Genomic DNA, 25,041 nt, shown 5'->3' with positions numbered 1-25,041 from the left:
CCAAGGCACTTAATCAAATTGCATTTTTATCCCTGGACACAGAAAGGATTGACAGAATCTTCCTACAACAGACTATTATAGCATTTATTGCCTCTTACAGCAAGTTTGCTGTCCTTACAGATTTAATGCAAGGCAGGTTCAGGACCTCGATTCTCCATGTTCATCATGTTCTGGCAAGGAAAACCACGGCCCATCATTCTCCATCCACTTTTTTTCTCCTGTTCCATTTTGCCTTAGAACTATTGGTGTGTCCAGAGAGGTAAGAAAAAAGAAAAGCATAAAGTGCAGTTGGAACCCAATAAAAAGGAAGCTTTTATTCCAGTCGTAACCGTTAGCTCACTCCCATTTATCTCAAAAGTTCCCATCTATGATATGCTTTTTTGCCAGGAAATTACATCACATCAACTGACTTTCTGCAGATAGGAAAAGCTTTGGAAACATGGGTGAAAAGTATTGCCAGGCCTCAGGTTTTCTATTTCCATCTTCCTGTAGTATCACACAGGTGTTCTTTGCTTTTTGGCTCAGCATGGACTACATCTTACACAGTTTGAAAAACCAAACAAGTCATACTTCTCTGTGTCAGTTTATGGGCAAAACATTCTCCCATTTATTAGCTCTGCTTCAAACCACATTGCACAATGTCTCGGTGTGATATGGCTAAACGTGTGCATTTATTGGGGAAAGAACTCAAGGCAAGATGCACCCTTCTTTTTTATACCAGTATGGTACCAGAATTTCCATGGGGAGGAATTCCCAAGGAATTGTGGGTGTTGAAATCTGTACATCTTAAAATTTCCAAGGTTGAGATACACAGCTCTATACACTGGCTAAGTAGACATTACTCTATTTGTATAGCTAGCTATTGTTCAGTGAGTTGGGAGGCGAAATATGAGGCCCTTATAAAAGATGGGGGAAATATCTTTCCACCACCCCATTGTGGATTAAAGCTGCATTCCATATCCTTGGGAATTTTCACCAAGAAAAACTTTCACAAGATTTTTTTTTTCTTCTGATACAAAATATGCTGTATGGTTGTGGATCCAAATCTGGATTTGAGTCAAAGGTTCAATGGCACAAATCCTGCTCTTACTGAGTGCCATGAGACTCCTGGGTAGCCGCTATTTGGGGGGGTTTCACAGAATATTTAACCTCATTTTTTCTAGTAACCCCTACATTATTAAATGTACAGTCTTTCTTGTGTTTTTTCCAATCAGGCGAGACCATTCAGAGTGCAAAAAAAAAAAAAACACTTCAGGGTGTTTCTTAAATAATCACAAAAATGTATAACTTATTCTGATGCAGATTTTTTACACACAAAAAAAGCAACTCAATTAATATAAATGCAAATAATTCAACATCTTATTTATACATGACATACTGCTTATTTTAAAAATGTACTTTTCCTCACATTCTTGCTACATATGCCCTCTTGTTTTTTTTAAAAAAATATCTAGCAGATATAACAACTTAGGACATCTAATATAAGGACCTGCCATACTTCCTAAATGATGGTATTGTCTTGTGTAGTAACATCCAGACATCAGGTTCTACATTTCCCAGGATTCCCAGTTCATTGGCTATTGTCATGAGTATCACAATAATCACTGAAATAAAAACTCTTTTGCAAATTATGTATATCTCCAGCTAGATGAAGATGGAAAGAAGGCAAAGAAAACCTCTTAGATACCATTAAGACTCAATTGGAACAACTCCAAAATGCATTTCACAATTAGACCTGGAGTACTTCAATACGTGCATTTGAAATCCTCAACATATTTCCCCATTTTCTTTCTAAGATTATTCAAACTGCTGAAATTACAGTTAACAACATTCACAAGTGAAAGCTTCAAGTGTGGAGGCCTGGCTGAAAAAGTCAGTAATTACCAGAACGATACTTGCTACTCCACTTGACCTACAAAAAAAGATTTAAGAATGTTCCAAGAAACCAGAGGTCATAGGCGGGAAGAGCACACTTGATCCTGAGAACCAGTTCTCTCAGTCCCTCGGTTGAAGAGCTTATGGAGCAAAGGAACCAACATGCAAATTCCTTTTATTCTGATCCAAAAGCTACAGCATGAATGCTTCATGGCAGAAGAAGAAAAATAAAAGATGATGGGGTCCAAGCAGGCATTGAAGGTGCTGAGAAGCAAGACTTTGATCCGCCAGTCAGGACTTTTCCACTGAATATAACCCACCACATGGGAAATGTTGTAAGGTGTAAAACAGATGATGAAGACAGCTAAAGTGGCTGCCACCAGCCCCACTGCTCGTTGCTTTTTGCTCCTGCAGATGTGTGGTGAAGAAATCACTATTCTTATAAAGCCAAAATAGCAGAAGCAGGTGATCAGGAATGGCACCAGGAAAAGTACAATGCTGAGTTCCAGGCGAACAGGGAGCAGGACCTGGAGTTGCTTCTCTGTGAAATTGTCGTAACAGACATTACTGGGAGGCATATTCAGAAGGGAGTAGTTGTCCCGCTTGAACTCAGTGATATACACAATGCTGCAGTGGCCAAAAGAGCAGATCCAAATGCCCAGGCTGGCTATTAGGGCATAGGCTGCATGACGCCTCAGCTTGTAATGGATGGGATAAGCTACGCCCAGGTAGCGCTCCGCGCTTACCGCAGTGAGGAAGAGCGTGCTAGTATAAATGGTGCTGAAGTAGACAAGACCAGAAAGCGGGCACAGAAAAGGGGGAAGGGCCCAGCGGCCAGCGATCTGCTCTGACATCTTGAAGAGGAGGAAAACCAGGAAGCAGAGATCAGAAATGGTCAGGTTGAGGAGAAGGATGCAGTTAGGTGTGGCCTTGTCTCTAATCTTCTGGATGAAAGCAAACAGGGCCAACAGGTTGGTGGGAAAGCCAATTAGGAGAGTGAGCATGTAAACTGTAATGTAGGTGTTCCGGGTTTCAGAGTTGGAAGCCATGTTGGAAGATGTCCACCTGTGAGGAGAAGAGAGATGTAAGTGCAAGAGAGGAAGAAAAGGGACAAAAAAAAACCCCTGGCCCCGTATATTCCTCACAAAACTTTTCTTTGGGAAACATGGAAAGGCATGACATCGTCAAAAAAGGTAAAATGTTTAGCTATGAGGAAAAGCTAAGAAATAATCATTCAAGACAAATACTTTCTCCCAAGTAGTTTTCATGGATGAAGGTAAACTTAAACCTGGATTTAGGTTTCAGGTGGAACACTTTAACTAGGATGCTGAATGGGTACCTTTTTCCATTCTACCTTGTGTAGGTATGTTTTATAAGGTTAGTTTCCTCCTGGGGTGCTAATAGGTATTTTTAAGGGTACAGTTTTGATTACATTACAATCTCATCTTACAGCAACAAGTGCTTCACAAACAAAAGATAATTATATTTCCTTAGTCTTCCCTGGAGCTCCCAGTCAGCAAATTGCCTTCCTTTTTTTTTAGCAAGAGAAAAGAAAAGTTGAGATAAAGTAATGGTTCTGGAAATCTATACTAGGCTTCGTTTTGCTGTCCCTCTTTAATCACATCTACCCATTTTAAGACAACGGGAAGAAAAAGAGAGGAATCAGATGTTCAGCATCTTTCATCCTTTTGCTTCAGCTCAGCTACGTAGGTTGTTGTGTAGATAATCTGTTCCTTTTTGAAAGGAAGAAAGGCTGTTATTGCAATATAAATTCATATATCACGGAAAATTGCTTGGAGTCATCAAGAAAAGGTGATTCCCTCTACGTTATTAATAATATGGGTCGCCAAGACCATTGTTCACATCTTTCCCAGCAACGTAATTCAGATATCTGATGGAGCATTATTAACAGAGTATCCACAGCTGGTTGAAATCCTGCCATAATGGAAAGTAGAAAGGAGGAAGAGCCACAGCCAAAGCTACAGTCAGATGAAAGAAATCAGAGAAATTTAATTCAGAGAAAGCCTCTCAGAATGCAGAGTAACAGAGTTGGAAGGGACCTTGGAGGCCTTCTAGTCCAACCCCCCGCTCAGAGAGGAAACCTTATACTACTTCAGATAAATGGTTATCCAATCTCTCCTTAAAAACTTTCAGTGTTGGAGCATTCACAACGTCTAGAGTCAGGTTGTTTCACTGATCAATTGTTTTAACTGTCAAGAAATTTCTCCTTAGTTCTAGGTTACTTCTCTCCTTGATAGGTTTCCACCCATGGCTTCTTGTCCTGCCTTCAGGTGCTTTGGAGATTAGCTTGACTCCCTCTTCTTTGTGGCAACCCCTTAGAGATAGTGGAACACTAATATGACCCTCCCTAGCTCTCATGAAGATAAGGAGAGGGAAGGTGGAAGCACACTGAGATTTGCAAGATTATTGTTCTGGTAACCTTATAATAAGGTGGTATTTGCATTCCTGCTTCTGGCTTCTTAGTCTGGTCTATCTTGAAGGGCTGACATCATGAGAACTAGGGAGGGGCAGATCTGAGGCACTTAATCAAATTGCACTTTTATCCCGGATATGGAAAGGATTGACAGAATCTTCCTGCAACAGACTTTTATTGCACTTATTGCCTCTTGCAGCAAGCTTGCTGCAAGATTTAATGCAAGGCAGGCTCAGGACTTCGATTCTCCTCCCTCTCAGCATCATCTTCTACCAAGGAAAAACACCACCCATCCCTCTACAAAATATGTGGTGATCCTGACTGGGGAAGAAAAGTTTGCTTCAGGAACATCCACTTTTTTCTCTTCTTCTATTTTGCCTTAGGACTATTGGTGTGCTCAGAGAGGATTAATCCATGGAGGAAAAGCAAAGGAAAAATACAATTGGAACCCAATAAAAAGGAAGCTTTTATTCCAAGCCCAACTGTTAGCTCACTCCCGTTTATCTCAAAAGTTCCCCATCTATGATATGCTGTTTTGCCAGGAAATTACATCACATCTACTGACTTTCTGCAGATAGGAAAAGCTTTGGAAACATGGGTGAAAAGTATTGCCAGGCCTCAGGTTTTCTATTTCCATCTTCCTGTAGTATCACACAGGTGTTCTTTGCTTTTTTGCTCAGCATGGCCTACATCTTACACAGTTTGAAAAACCAAACAAGTCATAGATCTCCATGTCGGTTTATGGGGAAAACATTCCCCCGTTTATTAGCTGTGCTTGAAATCACATTGTACGATGTCTCGGTGTGATATGGCTCAAGGTGTGCATTTATGGGGAAAGAACTCAAGGCAAGATATTTCATGGAATATTTAAGTCCATTTTTTCTAGTAAACATTACATTATTAAATATATGTTCGTCCCTGTGTTTTTTCCAATGACAAACTAGGTGAGATCATTCAAAGTGCAAAAGAAAAATTCAGAGAGTTTTTATCACAAAATATATTACTTATTATGATGTATTTTGTTTTTTTGACTTTAATGAAACTCATTCTCATTCAATCTATGGGGGCAGCAGTTGTGGAATACTATTTCTAAAGTTTCAAGAATGAAAAGATGAGAAGTCTGACTAAGATTAGTCAAACTGCTGAAATTACAGTTAACATTCACAAAGTGAAAGCTTCAAGTCTGGAGGCCTGGCTGGAAAAGTCAGTAATTACCAGAATGATTTTTGCCACTCCACTTGACCAACAAAGAAAGATTTAAGAATGTTCCAAGAAACCAGAGGTCATAGGCGGGAAGAGCACGCTTGATCCTGAGAACCAGTTCTCTCAGTCCCTCTGTTGAAGAGCTTATGAAGCAAAGGAACCAACATGCAAATTCCTTTTATCCTGGTCCAAAAACTACAGCATGAACGCTTCATGGCAGAAGAAGAAAAATAAAAGATGATGGGGTCCAAGCAGGCATTGAAGGTGCTGAGAAGCAAGACTTTGATCCGCCAGTCAGGACTTTTCCACTGAATATAACCCACCAAATGGGAGATGTTGTAAGGTGTAAAACAGATGATGAAGACAGCTAAAGTGGCTGCCACCAGCCCCACCGCTCGTTGCTTTTTGTTCCTGCAGATGTGTGGTGAAGAAATCACTATTCTTATAAAGCCAAAATAGCAGAAGCAGGTGATCAGGGATGGCACCAGGAAAAGTACAATGCTGATTTCCAGGCGAACAGGGAGCAGGACCTGGAGTTGCTTCTCTGTGAAATTGTCGTAACAGACATTACTGGGAGGCATATTCAGAAGGGAGTAGTTGTCCCGCTTGAACTCAGTGACATACACAAAGCTGCAGTGGCCAAAAGAGCAGATCCAAATGCCCAGGCTGGCAAATAGTGCATAGGCTGCATGACGCCTCAGCTTGTAATGGATGGGATAAGCTACGCCCAGGTAGCGCTCCACACTTACCGCAGTGAGGAAGAGCGTGCTAGTATAAATGGTGCTGAAGTAGACAAGACCAGAAAGGGGGCACAGAAAAGGGGGAAGGGCCCAGCGGCCAGCGATCTGCTCTGACATCTTGAAGAGGAGGAAAACCAGGAAGCAGAGATCAGAAATGGTCAGGTTGAGGAGAAGGATGCAGTTGGGTGTGGCCTTGTCTCTAATCTTCTGGATGAAAGCAAACAGGGCCAACAGGTTGGTGGGAAAGCCAATTAGGACAGTGAGCATGTAAACTGTAATGTAGGTGACCCGGGTTTCAGAGTTGGAAGCCATGTTGGAAGATGTCCACCTGTGAGGAGAAGAGAGATGTAAGTGCAAGAGAGGAAGAAAAGGGACAGAAAAAACCCCTGGCCCCGTATATTCCTCACAAACCTTTTCTTTGGGAAACATGAAAAGGCATGACATCGTCAAAAAAGGTAAAATGTTTAGCCAAGAGAAAAATCTTAGAAATAATCATTCAAGAGCAAATGCTTTCTCCCAGATACTCCCAGAACTCTCTTGGCCAGTCAATGGTTGTTGAGCAAGTACTGATTCCAAAAGGAAGCTTTGGAAATAAAGTTCTAGAAGTCTTCCACTTGAAGATGGTGGTATTTATGAAGAGACTGGACAGCCACTTTTCTGTAATGGTATAGGGTTTCCTGTTTGAACAGGGGGATTCCAACTCTACTATTCTGTTATTATCTGTTAAATTCATATCAGATTGTACTGGTTCACAGTCTTGGACAATCTGACTATACTGTTCGGTACTCAGCCCTATACTTTTCTCCTGTTCCTCGTGTTTCTTTGCAGAACAGAATAGAATAGAATAGAATAGAATAGAATAGAATAGAATAGAATAGAATAGAATAGAATAGAATAGAATAGAATAGAAGAGAAGAGAAGAGTTGGAAGAGACCTTAGAGGTCTTCTAGTCCAACCCCCTGCCTGGCAGGAAACCCTACACCACTTCAGACAGATGGTTATGCAACATCTTTTTTAAAACTTCCAGTGTTGAAGCATTCACAACTTCTGGAGGCAAGCAATTCCACTGATTAATTGTTCTAACTTACTTCCTCCAATTAATTGTTTCTAGTTTATTTCCTCCAAGGATTGATTTGCTTTAAGCATGGGTTAATCTGGTACCTCTGCTTTTTAGACCTGCTCTTGTTATTTGTCAACTGAAGCAAACATTTGAATTAAATGCACTGCATGGATGTTTTCTTCCTCATGGGGGTGCAACAGCACCTGTTAAACCTAAGACTGTAGCCTATCAGTGAATGAACTGAGGCAACCTTTACCAAATCTGCTACTCTCCTTCAACCCACCTTTTTATTTATTTATTTATTTTTATTCGTCAATTGCCTACAAGATAATAGGTATAAGTAAATATATATATATACTACAGACATTATAGTTGTGCTTTTAAAGTTGTAGCAATGTTTCGGCAGAATCTCATCTGCCATCGTCAGACTTCTGTATAGTGTTCGTCTGTGAGTCAGACTTTCACAGCTGTTTCTGTTTTAAATTTGGGGCTAGCCTACTGCTGTGCCAGAATGGTTTTTTCTTCATCCTGATTGGTTGGGAGTCTTGGTCTGTGTTTATTGGTCTTGGAGTTTGCTGTGTTCTGCTTGATTTGTGTTTCTAATATCTTCTGTCTGTTTTGTAGCTTTTTTGTCCTGATTGGCTGGCAACACTGTGTTTCCTGTATTGGAGGCTTTTAGTGTGGCTTGGCTCCGAGTAAACAGATGGCTATCATTTATTAGGAAGCTAGGTTTCATCTGGGTGCCTGGTTGAGGTGTGTTTGAGCTGATCTTTTTTTCAAACTCTATGGCTTCTCTGATAATTCTGAAGCTGGGGTTTTCTATAGTGGCTAGGGTTTTGGTGCCATTGAAGTCAATGTTATGACCCATGGCTTTCATGTGTTGGACTAGTAAGGAAGTGTGTTCCAGCTTTTTTACTGCATTTTTGTGTTCATCTAGGCGGGTACTTGTTCTTCTATTGGTCTGTCCAATGTATGTGGCAGGGCATGATCCATAGGGGATTTCATATATGCCTTGGTTTTCCAGGTCAATTTTATCTTTGGGGTTTCTAAGGATGGCTACTATTTTTCTGTCAATTTTGAAGGCAGTCTTGATGTGATGCCTGTGTAGTATCTTACTGATTTTGTCTGTATGTAGGGCAGGACAGCTGTTCCATAGGTCTGTTCATCTTCTAGGTCTCCACCAGACTGTCAATTATTTGGAAGCCTGCACTCACAAAGAAAAAAATCTCCACACCACTAGCCAGGCAAACACCTGGGCACAAACAGATCCCCCCTGATACCTCCAGCTCAAACATACCCCAACCAAGCACCCAGATGCCTCAGAAGCACTTCTCAGAAGCACAAAGCCGAAGACACAAGCCTGAAGTTGATGAATGAGACTTCATCGAAACGTTGCCTAGATACTTCCAATTTTATGTGGGAGAAAACCAAATAACCAAAGATCCACATACAAATACCCACAAGAATCTCAGAAAGTGTGTGTGTGTGTGTGTGTGTGTGTGTGTGTGTTTTCTTAAGTTTTCACAGGTATTTATATGTATGGTATTCAGCTTTGTTCGGGTATTTTCCCACATTATTAATGTTGCTACAACTTTAAAAGCACAACTATAATGATGTGGGAAAATACCCGAACAAAGCTGAATACCTCCATATATATCATATACATATACTATATATACATATACATACATTTATATATACATATATACATACATACACACACACACACACACACACACACACACACACACACATACACACACATATACATATATATATATATATATATATATATATATATATATATATATATATATATATATATATATATATAATGTTTCTGAGGTTTTGCGGTATTTGTATGTGGATCTTTGGTTATTCGGGTTTTCTCCCGCGTGGAACTTGAAGTATCTAAGTGACGTTTCGATGAAGTCTCATTCATCATCTTCAGGCTTGTGTCTTCAGCTTTGTGTTTCTCAGAGTAATGTGAGCTTGCAGCTGAAGCCATAGAGATAGAAAAATGCCCACATAGCATGAATAAACGAGATGACACCTCCCGCCTACCAGCCATTTGGAAACCCGCCCTCAAGAATAGATGAGTACCTAACATGAAGAATGACACCAGACCCACACCCACGAGAGCCACACAAAATGGTACCACCACACTTCCACGTAGAAAGCAGACTCACACCCACACAGAAGATGAGACACAACCACGGACCAGAAGCCGCACTGCAGCTGCATCACTACCCGCTTCAAACCCCTCTGACCCATACATGAAGTGAACTGATGCCCACCATGAAGATGCGGCATGACCACGAACGCAAAGCCAAACAGCAGGATCACAGCTCACCAGCTCAAATCCCCCAGCAACTAAGACTAACCTGAGCACAACCAAGCCCCCACCTGAACAGAACCAGTCAATCAGAACACAGCCAACCCCCCAACCAATGAGAACACCCCCCCACCCAATCAGAACACAGCCAAGCCACCACTCAATCAAGTCACAGCCCCACTAGCAGTTAAAAGGAAGAAGCAGCTGCGAGCTCACATTACTCTGAGAAGCACAGAGCCGAAGAAACAATCCTGAAGATGATGAATGAGACTTCATTGAAACGTCGCCTACATACTTCCAATTTTACATGGGAGAAAACCCGAATAACCAAAGATAGATAGATAGATAGATAGATAGATAGATAGATAGATAGATAGATAGATAGATAGATAGATAGATAGATGTGGTATTCAGCTTTGTTCGGGTATTTTCCCACGTCATTATAGTTGTGCTTTTAAGTTGTAGCAACGTTTTGGCAGAATCTCATCTGCCATCATCAGGCTTCTGTATTGTGTTCATCTGTGAATCAGACTTTTACACTTGTTTCAGTTTTAAATTTGGGGCTAGCCTACTGCTGTGCCAGAATGGTTTTTTCTTCATCCTGATTGGTTGGGAGTCTTGATCTGTGTTTATTGGTCTTGGAGTTTGCTGTGTTCTGCTTGATTGGTGTTTCCAATATCTTCTGTCTGTTTTGTGGCTTTTTTTCTGTTTTTTCTGTGTCTTGATTGGCTGGCAACATTGCGTTCCTGTATTGGAGGCTTTTAGTGCAGCTTGGCTCCGAGTAAATGGACGGCTATCGTTCGTTAGGAAGCTAGGTTTCATCTGGGTGCCTGGTTGGGATGTGTTTGAGCTGGTGGTATCGGGGGGATCTGTTTGTGCCCAGGTGTTTGCCTGGCTAGTGGTGTGGAGATTTTTTTGTTTGTGAGTGCAGGCTTCCAAATGATGGACAGTCTGGTGGAATCATGTCTTCTATTCATGCTTTCAGGTCTTTTTTCAATCTCTATGGCTTCTCTGATAACCAGAGAGCTATGATCCTTTGTAAGCAGGCAAGATAAACAGAGCTTTGAACATTGGCTGGGGCTTGGAGCGTGTTCCTGATTATATCATCATCTTCATCCCTGTATCTTTATTACAGTATTATTATTGCAAAATGCACAAGTTCTACAAAGATGCTTTGGCCTGAGCAAACATGGAGATGTTTATCCCTTGAACAAATATCCACACCAGTTTGTTCAATTCCCAGGGTCTATTGTGGAAAATTTTCGTGGAAAATTGCAAAACTCAGTTTGTTTTTCTCTTCTCTGGCCTTTCTGAACACATCATTTCTACCTTGTGTAGCATTTTGGGCCCCTTGAATTGTCTTTCTTTATACTTCCACCTTTCTCTTTCCACTTTCCATTGTAGCACATTATGAGTGACAAATATCCCTTTACCTCAATATACAAAAGTCATAACAAGCAGAATTTCCTCTGTAATTTTGGGAAAGACAGTAGAAAAATTGGGAAGCTTTCACAAGAAGAGAGAGAAAATTAAATGATAAAAGGTAGAGGCATTTCCCCCTTATCCCCCCCCCTCTTTTTTTTTCCTCCCTCTTTCTTTTCAAGTTGTAGATTACTTCCTCCAAATAAGAGCTGGACATAGAGAGCTATTTCAAATTCCCCTCCAGATCTGAAGAAAAAAAAAAGGGAACAGGCTATTTGTGCAAATTTCTCCAGAGGAAGGAAAAATTTATAATAGCTTCTTGAGGCCTTTATGTAAAATACCCCCGGGGAAGAGTTTAAGGTTTTTCATGAAAACAGGGAAGGGTAAACTACAAATGTTATACTTTGTCAGCAAAGAAGTCCAAGAACAAAACTTTCCACAATCCATAAAAATAATATCGAAAATTATCTTCACTTTTGAAAGGAGAATTTTGAAAGCAACTGCTCTTTCACCACATGGAATCAGAAGTAATAGGAGAAGAGAATAATCAGTACTCTCCACTCAAAAAAACCACACACACACAAAAACCCACAATCTCATCCCATCCAAATGGGGTTAAGTTTTACTTCCCTTCACTAGAATACTTGAGTGACTTCATGTAGACTAATTTATTCTGCAACTTATATTAGGTTTATTAATAATAATGATTAATAATTCATATAATTAATTCATTATATTATTGATATTAATGTTACTCATAATAAAATATTAATATTGATTAATTAATATATTAATTATCATTAATATGATAATTAATAATAAGCTTATGCACAGGAGAAAAAATTGTGCGTCCAATTATACTTGGCCAGTAAATCTATTCTACTCTATTCTAGTCTGTTCTGTTCAATTCTAATTAAATAAGTAATGCTGATTTATTAGGTTTATGTCCTGCTGTTATTACAGATAACTCAAGATATCATGCATAACGCTCCCTTCTCCTCTTATGGAGACTTTGCTGATTTCTTGGCTGTGACAAATGAAGCAAAAAAATTATATCTTTAATGTAGACATTAGAATATTTTAGGTTTTGGATTTCATATTTTGTATTTTTATCTCTTGTGGGTTAAACAAAATGTGATGGGAATGTGCCATAGGATAAATAAACCCCTTTCCCTATTTTTGCAAAGGTAGAGAGAGGAGTGGCCCAAGATCACCCAGATTTAAAAGGGAGAAATAGGGTGTCTCAGACTTGCTAAAAAATAGAGAGGATGTCTGCAAAGGGATAGTGAGATTTTATAAAACAATGCATCCTGTTCTTCACTGTTTGTTCTTCCTTTGCCCACAGGCATGGTAATAAACTCAGTTTAGAGGTTTTATTACCTTCCATCTTTTCAACTTTGGCAAAACTTCCAGAAAAGTTTGACAGGATGATTATTGTTTACGAAGAATGAGGTAAAGGAGCCATGGGTTTGGACACAGCAATTTGGCTGCTGATTCTCCCACCACCATGTCCGCATAAACCCACCCAGCTCACTTAGCCTGGATGGAAATTATATTCTGTGGTGGCACAGTGGGTAGAATGCAGTACTGCAGGCTACTTCTGCTGACTGCCAGCTGACTGCATTTTGGACAGTTCGAATCTCATCAGGCTCCAGGTTGACTCAATCTTCCTTCCATCCTTCCGAGGTGGGTAAAATGAGGACATAGATTATTGTTGTGAACAAGAGGCTGACTCTGTAAACCGCTTAGAGAGGGCTGTAAAGCACTGTGAAGTGATATATAAGTCTAAGTGCTATTGCTGCTATATTCTCTATTTCCTTAATTTCCATGCACTTTGTGGGTTTGAGTTGCTGACACGTGGCTGTTTTGACGAAGCCTCAAGAAGACTGGATGATTTAGGTAAAGAAGGTAGCCCAGTGTTGCAAAAATGCCCATAAGGTTGCTAGCTCATCTTACACACCATCTCCTTGCACATTACCTGGGTTAGCCTACCTAAATTATCCACATGTATAAATACTGGCTCATCTCAAATCCTAACTTTTTCTGAATTTTTCACATGCCAAGCTCCAAAGATTTGCCATCATTGTTCTAAACTATCTAAGTGAAGTGAAGAACAATGTCACACATCCAGCCAAGGGAAGGATTCAACCAGCAGCCAAATTGGCTTTTGTGCAGGACATAAGAGGAAGTGTCAGAGAGAAAAAAATGTTTGGGTTCAATCTGGACCTCATCAGATGTTCAACCAGGAAAGATTGGAGAGATCTTGCCCATTGCCATCCTACGAGGCAGATAGAGAAATAGTCATTAGCCAAATATACCAATGGATTTTCCTACGGAGCAGGGTTTTGAGCTCATCACATTGGCGGTAGCTTGGCTTTCCAGCTAAGATGTGATGCTCAGACATAAACATAGGACCAGTTTCTACAGAGGACTACCTGGTCATCTAGTAGAACTGCTGAATCAGAATGACTCATACTACCAATCTATGCCTGCAGTTCTAGTCAAGTATTTGATGACACTGGAGACAAAATATGCCCAGCAAGGGTGGGGGATGGGCAGGGAACCTGCTCATTCTCCAAGGCTTCTGCTTGATCTCATACTCCTTAAGAAATGAAGGAGGATTTGAGGCCAAGCCAAGGGAACAAAGAACAATTTGCCATAACAGAATATTACTTGGCAAGAAGTCTTTTGGTGCATAGAAAACTGTTCATCTCACAATTTATTTGCTTTGGTGATAGAAGCCCAGTATCCTGCTGATTTATTTCTTGTGTTATTTCTCCCTGTCTTTATCGATTTGCATTGTGATAACAGGGAGGAAGTTTTCAATTGCTGCTCCTAATGAGTGGAAAAGAACTACATCTAGCAGTCCGCCTCTCCTAAACTAGACACCTCGTTTCTATAGGTTTCTTCTCTTTAGATCGTTTTAGAGACAACCTCAAACAAGCCTCCTTCTAAGGATTCTAGAATTATAGCTCTGCTTGTGATAACAATAAGCCAGGTGTTTATTTTGGCACCAGACACACACAACCCCTGGCTTAGAGAAAGAGTAACGCTGCTTCCTTTTCAGAGCAGGCCACATATTCATGCAACAACTCTCCATAACTACTCAAATGTAAGTGGTAGTAAGACTGATTCCCAGACGAGTGCATATAGAATTTACATTTTCATCTAATAGCAATTAGACTTATATGCCGCTTCACAGTGCTTTTACAGCCCTCTCTAAGCAGTTTGCAGAGTCAGCCTATCACCCCCAACAATCTAGGTCCTAATTTTACCCACCTCAGAAGGATGGAAGGCTGAGTCGACCTTGAGCCTGGTGACATTCGAACTGCCAAATTGCAGGCAGACAGCAGTCAACAGAAGTGGCCTGCAGTACTGCACTCTAACCACTGTGCCACCACACAGTGGTTAGAATGCTATGTTCACATAGCTTTTAGGAGGGTAAAAAGCTGCCCATGTTCACTTTGGATAGTAAGATAATAAGTACAGTAAATAACATATACCCTTTATATAGCAACAGCACTTAAACTTATATACTGCTTCACAGTACTTTATAGCACTCTCTAAGTGTTTTACAGAGTCAGGATATTGCCCTCAACAATCCTCATTTTATCAACTTCGAAAACATGGAAGGCTGAGTCTACCTTCAACTGGTCAGGATCGAACTCCTGGCAGTGAGCAGAGTTAGCCTGCAATACTGCATTCTAACCACCACACCACTACGGCTCCTGATTTTATATCCAAATTCAGTCATAAGAAGACAGGGTATTTTGATCACAGATTGTACTGGAAATGCATGCCACTAATTTTTTTTCTTCCTTATTTTCCAATACCACTACCCTTGCTTCTGTTAATCTTTACTTTTTTTTTAATTAGCTCCTTTAAATATCAGGAGTTTATTAAAACCCTATGCCTCATTGCTACCGCCCTGTAAAATTCCCTCAAATGTCACCTCTGAGACTTGGATCAGAGTCAGAAGAGTTGCACCTAGGTTACTGGTCCAAGAAAGCAATGATTTATCTATTGATATAAGATATCAGGCAGACTTATAACTGCCTAGCAAAGAGCAGTATCATCTAATAAAGATTTTCACATGTTATCAAATGCAGCTAATGAAATGACTGGGATGTGTATTGTTTAGAGACCTGTCACTAATGCTTAACTTTGCAAACAGCTGCTCAACTCTCTCCAAACCACAATATATGGGAGCAGACAGAAGGGGAAAATTGCAATTTGCATTAAGGATTTTGGCCCGTATCTGGGAATTCAAAAATTCATGGAGTTTTTCTCAGACAAGTCAATTATTTTGACAAGTATTGTCTTTCAATCTGGAATAAATTCATATTTAAGGGACCTTGCTTAGAACTGTCATATAGTTGCTTGCCCAATTATCATGTTATGTTTTTATACCCTGCGTTTCTACATAGCATGTTCTTTTTCTTCCGGGACAGGACAGTGGCAAGGAAACAAATGACCAAAATGCAAATGTTTGCCAAATGTTTGATTACCAGCACTGGCATTTGACTTTTGAATAGCACATTTGTGCTCTGCTCAAAAAAAAAAAAGGGTCATCCACATAGATAAGGTCAGAGCAGAAGAAAATTGGATGCTATTGAAATTAAACCGAATTCATCGCCCACAGTTAGTACAAACTATTATACATTTATTTCCAACTACACATTATAGGTAGTCCTCAACTTACGACTACAGTTCAGCCCAACATTTCTCTTGCTAAGTGGAACATTTGTCAAGTGAATTTTATCCCACTAATAACCTTTCTTGATAGCTCGATATCTGAAGAACAGGAAAACTTGGGGACCACCATAAAGGTATACAATAATATTTACTATCTGCACACATCATTTCCTTGGACAACAGTTTATTATGATCCTTCCGAGATGGATTACAGCTGGCCATGCATCCTACTGAATGACAATGATGTCATTAGACTAATCAAATGGCCAACTGCTGCTAGCAATGGCAGTTGACCTCTGTTTTCAATAGCTCAGGAGAGGAAATTGCTTTGCATCTAATTCTATTGGTAAACTGAATAATGTATTTCTGGACCGTGCTGGTGCGTGGTGGAACTGATTCACTTTAGAGATGGCACAGCATATCCTGGGATGGATGTAGTCATTATTCAGCCTGAGGCTTTCAAGGCACATTGGACTACATCTCCATCATGTAATCAGGATAATGACATTTGGCTCCAGAAGTACAATTGAATTCTGTCTTAACTTTCTGAAGCAAAGATCTACAGTAGGAAATGATTAGTACCTAGATGGGGCTTTCCTGGTTTGGCAGCGTCACAGATCAGAATTTTATCAACACTATATCTCATTAAGATGCCAGGGAGTCATTATATTATTATTTTTAAATGCCCTTTTATGTTCCTCCTTATTGTGGAGAGAAACATCTCACCTATGGTAAAGTAGACTGGCCTGGACTATGCCAACTAAGGTTGTGTAAGTTGTGTGTGACTAAATGTTCCAATCTGGAAATAAGTATATTTTATTCCAAAAATAAGCCGTCCTTTCATAGAATAAGTTGGGAGTTTGAATCTTGACACAGAGTTATTCAGGGGATGAAATTCTTCCCTTATAGAGGAATTCATTAATGCAAATTCTACAGAGAAAGAGGAGGAGGAGGAGGAGGAGGAGGAGGAGGAGGAGGAGGAGGAGGAGGAGGAGGAGGAGGAGGAGAAACATTTTTTACAAATGTATTAAAAATAATAATGAGGCATTTAGTTGCAATTTCAGAGGATGGAACCTCCATGAAAGAAAGATTTTGCATGCCTTGACACTGAGAATGTTCCACTGATTATTTTCTAATTCTTGAAAAATGACTGGGAATATTTGTTGAGTATGTGAGAGAAAAATTAATGGCCTATTTAGAGGCCCTATGAAGCTATTGTGTTCTGGTTGCATGCTCTCTCTGAAAAAAACCAACCAGCCAGTACTATGAATGTTATCACCTAAGGCAGGATAAGATGGATGGTTTTAACCTGAATGCCGTTTTCTGAGCTTACATAAGGCACTGAACCAAATGCCAAGTGCCTGAGTTTGCATGAGATATTGAGTATGGTCTTAATTTAACCATCATTGTAGAACCACAAACTAACCAATGGTCTGGGTGGACCTGACCGGTAAACTCCTCAGACCTTCTCCTCTTTAATCAAGCAGAGTTGATAGTGCACCAAGTTACGAGGTGAAGCATGTTGCACAAACTTCATCTTTTCATGGCTTTTGTTTCAGTTTTCCAATGGATCACTCCCATAGCTTACTTCCTCAATTCAGCTACAAGAACTTGGCTTTGATGGTTCCTCTTTGTAGCATCATCTCTTGGGCATTATCTTTCTCTCAGCATGGAGCCTCTCTCCATCTCATGATGGAAGCTTCCATTTAGTGTGCTTTGTGCAGATTGGGGACAAAAGAGGAGGGTATGTAAATAATGGAAGTGGCAATAAGGGGAGACCTGTTAAGATCAACTCACCTATGGGGTGCCTTGCAATCTACAACCAGCTCTGCTCCCCTTTTTCTTTAGATCTTTTGTAGATTTTGAGGTCCTTTGGTTTCCTCTTGATTAAAGGGAGAAGGAAAGAAATACAAAGACCTTCCTGTCATGTTTGTTATATTTAATCTCCTTCATTTGGTTACCAAATATTTTCTGGTTCCATATAATATGCTGAATCATAAACTAACCACACTGACTGGGTTTGTATATTGCACTAAGTTAAAGTGTAAACACTAAATAACTAAGTAACTAAATAACTAAGCTAAAACACTTTAGCTTAGTTCAGGTTGCCTTCAAAACTTCCCTAGTATTAAATACTGGCTTGTGTAGAACTGGATAGACTAACTCTAAAACTGAAAACTAAGGGGGAATCAGACTTGGAATAAATTTTATCAATGGTTGCAGACGAGAGGGGAAGATCAGAACAAAAATAGGACAAATAAACCTTGATTGTGAATATTGTACTAATCATATGAATGTTAATGGTTTAGTAATATCTTTGTATGTATGGCAGAATGATGCCAGAACGGTTACAATGTGTTTGATATTTATAGTTGTAAACAATAAAGATATACTTTTAAAAAACTTCCATAGTATTTGCTTGCCAACTCATCAAGCTTCTCTACATAGAAGGAGGAGTGAGCCAAAACCTGCCTCTTTTCTCAGTTTTCTCCTCAACCTGGGGTCTTCAACTGCATTAGACTACATGACCAGTCATCCCAAGAAAGCATGGAGTTAGGAGGAAGAGTTTTTCCTAGAAAAATGATGGTCCAAATGAAATTCTATCCTACTCACCCCATTCCTAAGAGGTCTGTAAGGGGCGTGCATAAGTGCACCATCGTGCCTATCATCCCTGTCCTATTGTCTCCACTTATTCGTACCTATTTCCTGTATTCTTACTCATGTTTATGCTTATACCTATTATCTTGTAAGCGATTGACAAATCAAATAAAGAAATAAAAAATACTTCTCATGGCATTTCACTCTCGATAGTAATATTTCCTAGAACTAATTCATATTGTTGGATGATCACCAAGCCACATAATTTTTTAATTGCTTGCTTCCCCCACCCCCCCCACCCCCCCAGTCTCTACACTATGCTGGAAACCATTAGAACTAATGACTTTGGAACATGTCATTTCTTCACTTATAATTTCCTTTCCAAAATTATGCAAGGAAAATGGGTCTAATTCGATTAGAGGAAAGGACCATTATTATGATGCATTTGATGAAGCCAAGATAGAAGATGGAAAAGCTATAATAAATTATTTCCTATTATGGTTGATGATGGGAAAATCCAAATGAGTTCCCTCCCTATCCAAGAGCACTAATTAAAAAGAAGGTCACAATTCACTCAGAAGTTTTTCCTGGCAAGATGCCAGCAGGAATTTACCGGACTAAGCTAAGAATTAGCGATATGCTCAGGGGTGTTTGTTGGTTTAAGACAATGCACTGGAGACAAATGTCCCAAACTGCATCCATGGAATTGGGAGAGTTTCACACCAAGTATATTTCAGGATTGAAAGTGATTGAATCTGAAAAACTAAACACAGTAGAATCCTAAAAAGTTGTTGGTTTAAAAGACTCGGGTGACTGCCCAACATGTAGAATAAGCTCACGATACTGATAAAACCCAGAAACAAGGAAACACCATGTTTCTGACTTATTGTCACCAGTCCATCAGATCATACAATTCTCACGCTCCAACTTCACCCTAACCCGTACGTGGAGGGGAAAGCCAACCTTTTATGGCTTTCCAGAAGGCTAAAAAGATGAGTATCTGTGGATCTCATCCAAGAAGCTTCTTCAGCACTCACAGGATGGTGGGGAATGGGAGGATTTATATTCCTAGCAGACAGCTGGTCATTTGCATGCTTTTAGAAGGTTGTTGAGGCCCCTTGGAGTTTTGTCTTAGTCCTCAGGGTCACCTGAGTAGTGCTCCTGGTTCCTGTAATCTGCAATTTTTTCCTCTGGAAATCCATTCCCATGCCATTCAAAGGGTGTTCATCTCAAACCGTATAGCTAAATGTCTGTAAAGATTCTCAGTCATCCAGATCATGGTTGTCCCAAAGGTGCTTTTTCAGGAGGCAACTGGACTTTCTTTTTTTTTTTTTTTTTTGAGCTGAAAAAAAGAAAGAACTGAAGAAGCTTCTTGGATGAGAAGCAAAGTGTCTTCAAAAGAAAAAAAACTCCTGGAAAAGCACTTGGGGACAACCATGACCTGGATGACTGAGAATCTCTACAGACTTAAGGTTTGCTACACTTTACATTGGATGAATGGTCCAGAGCCCTATGAACTGGACATCCTCTACTGCAGTGTTTCTCAACCTTCAGAACTTTTAAGATGTTTGAGAATATTTTAAAACAAAAAATTAATAGTATAAAATATAAACATTCAATATCTATATAAACGGTGTGTTGTCTGAGTACAGTTGATTTTGAGGCATAGCAATGGTAATAACAATAATATTCATAACATCAATAATAATCACATAATAATATTTACTTACCCATTTTAGTAAATCTTCAATGTAATGAATCCTTCTCTTATGCTTTTAAGTTTCTAATTTCTGTTTCTGCTAGTTAGCCATTGATAAAACAAATCCCATGTTAAAAAAAAAACATTCAGTTTCTTCCTTCTCCTTAATTTTGAATGTTAGTCTATCCATTTTTGCACATTCTAATTTTTTTTATTATTTTCATCAATAGGAATCTCTTCATTTTTCCATTGTTGTGCAAACATAATTCTGTCTGCTGTTAACACATGTAAAATTAAATATGTATTCCCTTTCTTATATTTTTCTGGTAAAATACCCAACAAAAATATTTCTGGCTTTAGAGCTATATGTTGCTTTACTATTTTTTCTAACCATGCGTGTATTTTTGTCCAATATTTCTTGCCTTTGGGCAAGTCCACCACATGTGATTGAACTGAATTCTTTATTGTCATTGTACGTACATACACAGTATACATACAATGAAACAATACCCAGAGACCAAACAAAAACATGCACACACACATGACAAACCCCAAACACCTCCCCACCCCTCAAAATTCCCCGCCTCCTAAAAACACACAAGCATCCACACAACACACCAAGTAATACTGTCCAACAGCTCACTGATAGTGGTATTTAAGTTCATTGTTAAGTGCAATTATAGCTCTGGGATAAAAACTGTTCTGAAAACGTGTAATCTGAGTGTTAATTGTTCTGTATCTTCTGCCAGAAGGCAACAGTTCATAAAGATTGTAAGCAGGATGGGAAGACTCTCTGAGAATGTTATACAACTTCCTCAAACAACAAGATGCCAAGATGTCATCCAGGGCTCGTAGCTGGAGCCTAATGTTAATACAAACCCAGTAACTGTTTACAAGATGCTTGAGAAATTTTGTTGCAGTGTATGGAATTCAGCTCCCAGATTTCTCAGCAGTTATCCTTGCTGGCTGGCTGGGGAATTCTGGGAGCTGAAATTGGCACTTTGAAAAGTGTTCAGGTTAGACAAAGCTGTGGCAAAGAATGAGCTGCTACCTATGGTACCCAAAAACTGGTGGAGAGATTCAGCTAGCCCCATCACCATCCTCAAGATGGCCTTGACTGTAAGTATTACAAAATCAGGTTTCCGGGACATTAGTGAAGTTAAATTAATTAAGAGATTTCACTTCATGGCTAAATAAGTAGGGTCTGTTCAATTTCTAGTGGCTGTGTTTGCACAAGCAGATGTAAGTTAGTTCATATAAACCTTTGTGGCTTAGCATATTTTGCCCTCTTTGGACTATTTATAGTTCATTATATAGTGCCAAGAAAAAAACACGGGTGTAACCAGTAGGAAGTGAACTAAACTAGAAGCTGGCTTTAGTCTTCATCAGACAAACCAAGACTAGGGGTTAATAAAGGACCAGGTTAAATGAATCGTGCAAGTACATTCATTTGTTTACATTTGCATTTGATATAATATCCCAGCTCCTCAGTTTATAAATGCCTGCGTAAGATTACTTAGTTCCTAATGGCCACTTGGAAATTCTTTCTCCCTTACCCTCCCTCTGCTCCCATTTTTTCCCCAACCACTGTTTATACATAAAGTTGCTCTTTTAGGATTGTACCCCATGCATCAAATAAAGTGGCCTGCAAAGCCTGACATTTATGCAACCATAAGACTGTTAGTCTTTCCAAAGTACCCGAAGGCCAGACAAGGAACAATGGATGGAAACTGATCAAGGAGAGATTCAACCCCAGAAATAAGGAGAAATTTTCTGACAGTGAGAACAATCAACCAATGGAACAGAAGTTGCCTTCAGCAGTTGTGGGAGCGTCATCATTGGAAGCTCTCAAGAAGAGACTGGGCTGTCACCTGTCAGAAATGGTGTAGGGTCTTCTGCTTGAGCGAGGGTTGGACTAGATGACCTACAAAGTCCCTTCCAATTCTGTTACTCTGTTAAATTGTTTTCTGTTAAAGATGCCAAAAAGTGCTTAGTTATGTTTTCTAAACTTCCTTTCCCAATTAATCCCTTTTGTGTGAGAATTCTCTGGAGTGGTCCATTAATTTAATCTGTAATAGTTTTGTTCCCCATGTCATCCATGCCGACTCACAAGAGGTGTTTTTCTTCCATGTACATGTATGCATCCGAACTAGACTGTTGTTTCTCTGTCTCATATATGTGGGTATATGCAGAATTTTGTATTTATTTATTTAGTCATGTCCGTGTAGCGTAGATTGGTGTTGTTGACCCTTTGAGAGTTGTATGCAACAGAACTTCAAATTAATGTATGCCAATTAGTGTACATTCAAAGTGACAATAAAGGTATTCCAAGTCTAAGTCTAATTTAAACTTTCGTATGTTCCAGGACTGTGAGAAACCCATCCAGTACTGGGAAAAAAATGATGTCATCCACTTTTTGGACTAAGCCTGGAGGAGGCCTGCATCATTGGGGGAGGGGGGAGAGGGGGAGGGAGTTATGTGCTGGGACCACTTCAGCCAAATAGGGTTCTACAACGGATTCTTGTCCATAATCCTCCACCAGCTCTGGATGTTAAGCCACTAACTAAATATCTTGCAACTGCCCCCAAGCTAGCATTTGTTCAGGACATTATGGAAAATAGCTTGTCATCTATGGTTACCTCCCTCACACTTTCTTCACATTAGGTAAAATCCAGATACCTACCCACCCATCCAACATCCCCAAAACATCCTTGCAAAAGACTCCTCAATTTGGCAGCCATCTGTGAGCTGACAGGAATTAAAAGCATCCAACTTGCATTCATTTCCACAAGTGTCATTTTGCAAAGACCAAATTATATATCAATGAGGAAGTGATAAGCCGCCTGGGAAAGTTCAAGGGAAATCATCAAAACCATTAAAAAAGGCAAAAGTTAGACTATTTCAGACATGGGATGCGACACCCAGAAAAAATATGGCGCCCTTCACTTAATCCTCCAGGGAAAGATGGAAGGCAAATGAGATTCAGGCAGAAGAAGAAAAAAGTGGCTTCAAAATCTAAGGGGCTGGTTTGGACAAAACTCAACAGCACTTTTTTTATGCGGCTGTTGATAAAAGTAGGATCGCCAACATGATTGCCAACGTCCAATGACGGATATGGCACAAGAAGAAATATATACAACACAACAATACAAGAGAATACAACAGATATAAACTCAATGTAAACCACTCCAAACTCGATTGCAGAAAATATGACTTCAGCAACAGAGTGGTCAATGCCTGGAATGCACTACCTGACTCTGTTGTTACATCCTCTAACCCGCACTCCTTTAACCTCAAACTAATCACGATTGACCTCACCCCATTCCTAAGACGTCTGTAAGGGGTGTGCATAAGCGCACAATTGTGCCTACCATCCCTGTCCTATTGTCCCCAATTATTCGTACCTATTTCCTGTATTTATACTTACATTTATTCTTATCTCTATTATCTTGTAAGCGATTGACAAATCAAATGAAATAAAAAAGAAAAAAGAAACATATTACCACAGGAAGGCAATCTTCCTCAACCCTGCTGCTTTCCAAAGCCCAAACCGATTTTCCTCAACCCCATTCTTAGTGATGTATTGGCACTGATGTTTCCAGAATCCCCTGCCAATGTGGCCAATTTCTGGCTTGAAATTCTGAGAAGTGTATTCTCAGTCCAACAGACTGGCAACGCTCACTTACTTATTCTATGTATCCTGGATGTAGAATGGGATAAATAATAAGCAGCCATTGTTGTGTCTTAGTATTAGGCAGGAACAAAACCAATGAACCCAAGATACAATTCATACGGTTCTGAACTATTTCATTGGTATTTGACAAGGTGAACAGCAAAAATATAAATAAATTCCAAAGAAAGGCAGTTGCGATCTACAGTAAGATAACTCCACCCAAGAATTAGGAAAACAAGCTTCACCGTTTAATATTTACCTATGAGTTCCTTCGTAAGGGCATGCTCATTATGTACTTTCAGAAGACATTCCCTGCCCTCCAGGCTGAAAAACATGGGGAGATAGCGTGAACTGCATTACACGTGTGTCGGGGAGCAGAGACCGTCACTGTTGATACACATCAGAATGGATGTGTGTGTGAATCCATACTGGCAGCAAAGATTAGCACCTGCCTACAATTCCTTTTACATGTTTTTTTCCAACTTGTGCCCAACACTATTTTCAAAAAAACAGCGGGGTTTGGGGTGTGGGGTGGATCTGGCAAAAATGGAAAACCACAATGGGAAGATTATTTCAGAAATATTCCAGATCAGTAATATTCTGGCCTGGTGATAACACTCCTTAATAAGGAAGAACATTTTGAATACAAAATGTTGACGGTAATAAGGGGCACCACCTATCTTAGGGTTATTTGGTCCAGACTCAAACATCTCCCCAAAACTCATTGTGAATCCCAAGGTACCCACTTCAGTAGGGATCCATTTTGGGCAGCTGGGAACTGTCAGTTCAAATCTCTCCTCTAATCTCCAAAGCTTGGTATCCTTCTCTCTTTCAGCTCTCCCTTCCTCCCTTTTCTTCTCTTTACCTCAGCCAAATCCCACCTGGCAGGGCTGTTGTGAGGATGATTTCTTTGCCTCGGAAATTCTTGGAAGATTATCTAGAAGCCTTGAATGGATATATACATCAACAAATCCAGGGCCTCTGGCTGGTGCCTCGGTGTCGTTTAAAGCCTCCAAATCAAGACAGCCGCCAAAGAAGGAACCCATAAACAATTCAGCCCAATCTGTGAACTTTCCGTTTTTCCCCTTCCAGAGCTGGGCGCCGCGTCCTCATCCTGCCTTCCCAGCCGGAGATGTCTGAGCCTTCCAACACGTGTCGACCAAGCATCCTTTAACGGGGTGCTTACCTCTCTAGGCTGGAAGAAGTGATGGGTCCTTTGAAAGGAGGAGAAATCACAATGGGGCAAACAGGCTGCTTCGCTCCGGGTCTTCGGGGAAAGATCACCGTTCTTCGCTGCCCGGGGTCGT

General features: G+C 40.0%; 2 protein-coding genes and 1 long non-coding RNA gene across 4 annotated transcripts in view; 1 reads left to right on the top strand and 2 right to left on the bottom strand.

Moving 5' to 3' along the window:
* Positions 1 to 9,708, top strand: part of LOC148124938 (uncharacterized) — a 147,577-nt gene extending 137,869 nt beyond the window's left edge. Inside the window, exons 2-3 of the long non-coding RNA XR_015744837.1 lie at positions 9,158 to 9,283; positions 9,493 to 9,708. This is a non-coding gene — a long non-coding RNA (uncharacterized LOC148124938). The remainder of the gene's footprint in view (positions 1 to 9,157; positions 9,284 to 9,492) is intronic.
* LOC113448196 (free fatty acid receptor 3-like) lies at positions 297 to 25,020 on the bottom strand. 2 transcript variants are annotated; one of them, XM_087939984.1, is made up of 2 exons: positions 4,875 to 4,934; positions 297 to 2,940 (listed from the first exon to the last, which is right to left on the bottom strand). In XM_087939984.1, the coding sequence occupies exon 2, from the start codon at positions 2,922 to 2,924 to the stop codon at positions 1,953 to 1,955; it is 972 nt and encodes a 323-aa protein (XP_087796110.1). In that variant the 5' UTR covers positions 2,925 to 2,940; positions 4,875 to 4,934; the 3' UTR covers positions 297 to 1,952. The 2 variants fall into 2 exon arrangements, with proteins under 2 accessions (XP_087796110.1, XP_087796111.1); XM_087939985.1 differs by lacking the exon at positions 4,875 to 4,934 and adding an exon at positions 24,921 to 25,020 and having other exon boundaries at positions 1,884 to 2,940.
* On the bottom strand, positions 5,044 to 25,041 carry LOC113454595 (free fatty acid receptor 3-like). The gene is made up of 2 exons (XM_087939983.1): positions 24,921 to 25,041; positions 5,044 to 6,580 (listed from the first exon to the last, which is right to left on the bottom strand). Exon 2 carries the CDS (start codon positions 6,562 to 6,564, stop codon positions 5,593 to 5,595), a length of 972 nt encoding a protein of 323 aa, XP_087796109.1. The 5' UTR covers positions 6,565 to 6,580; positions 24,921 to 25,041; the 3' UTR covers positions 5,044 to 5,592.

Source organism: Pseudonaja textilis, chromosome 10 (genome assembly GCF_049901715.1).
Source record: "Pseudonaja textilis isolate UNSWEBS1 chromosome 10, rPseTex1.2, whole genome shotgun sequence".
NCBI classification, from domain to species: domain Eukaryota; kingdom Metazoa; phylum Chordata; class Lepidosauria; order Squamata; family Elapidae; genus Pseudonaja; species Pseudonaja textilis.
This window is presented reverse-complemented; position numbering and strand designations above follow the sequence as displayed.

Excerpts from the sequence above, each read along its gene's own strand:
- LOC113448196 (XM_087939985.1), bottom strand. The coding sequence starts at position 2,924 with ATGGCTTCCAACTCTGAAACCCGGAACACCTACATTACAGTTTACATG.
- LOC113454595 (XM_087939983.1), bottom strand. The coding sequence starts at position 6,564 with ATGGCTTCCAACTCTGAAACCCGGGTCACCTACATTACAGTTTACATG.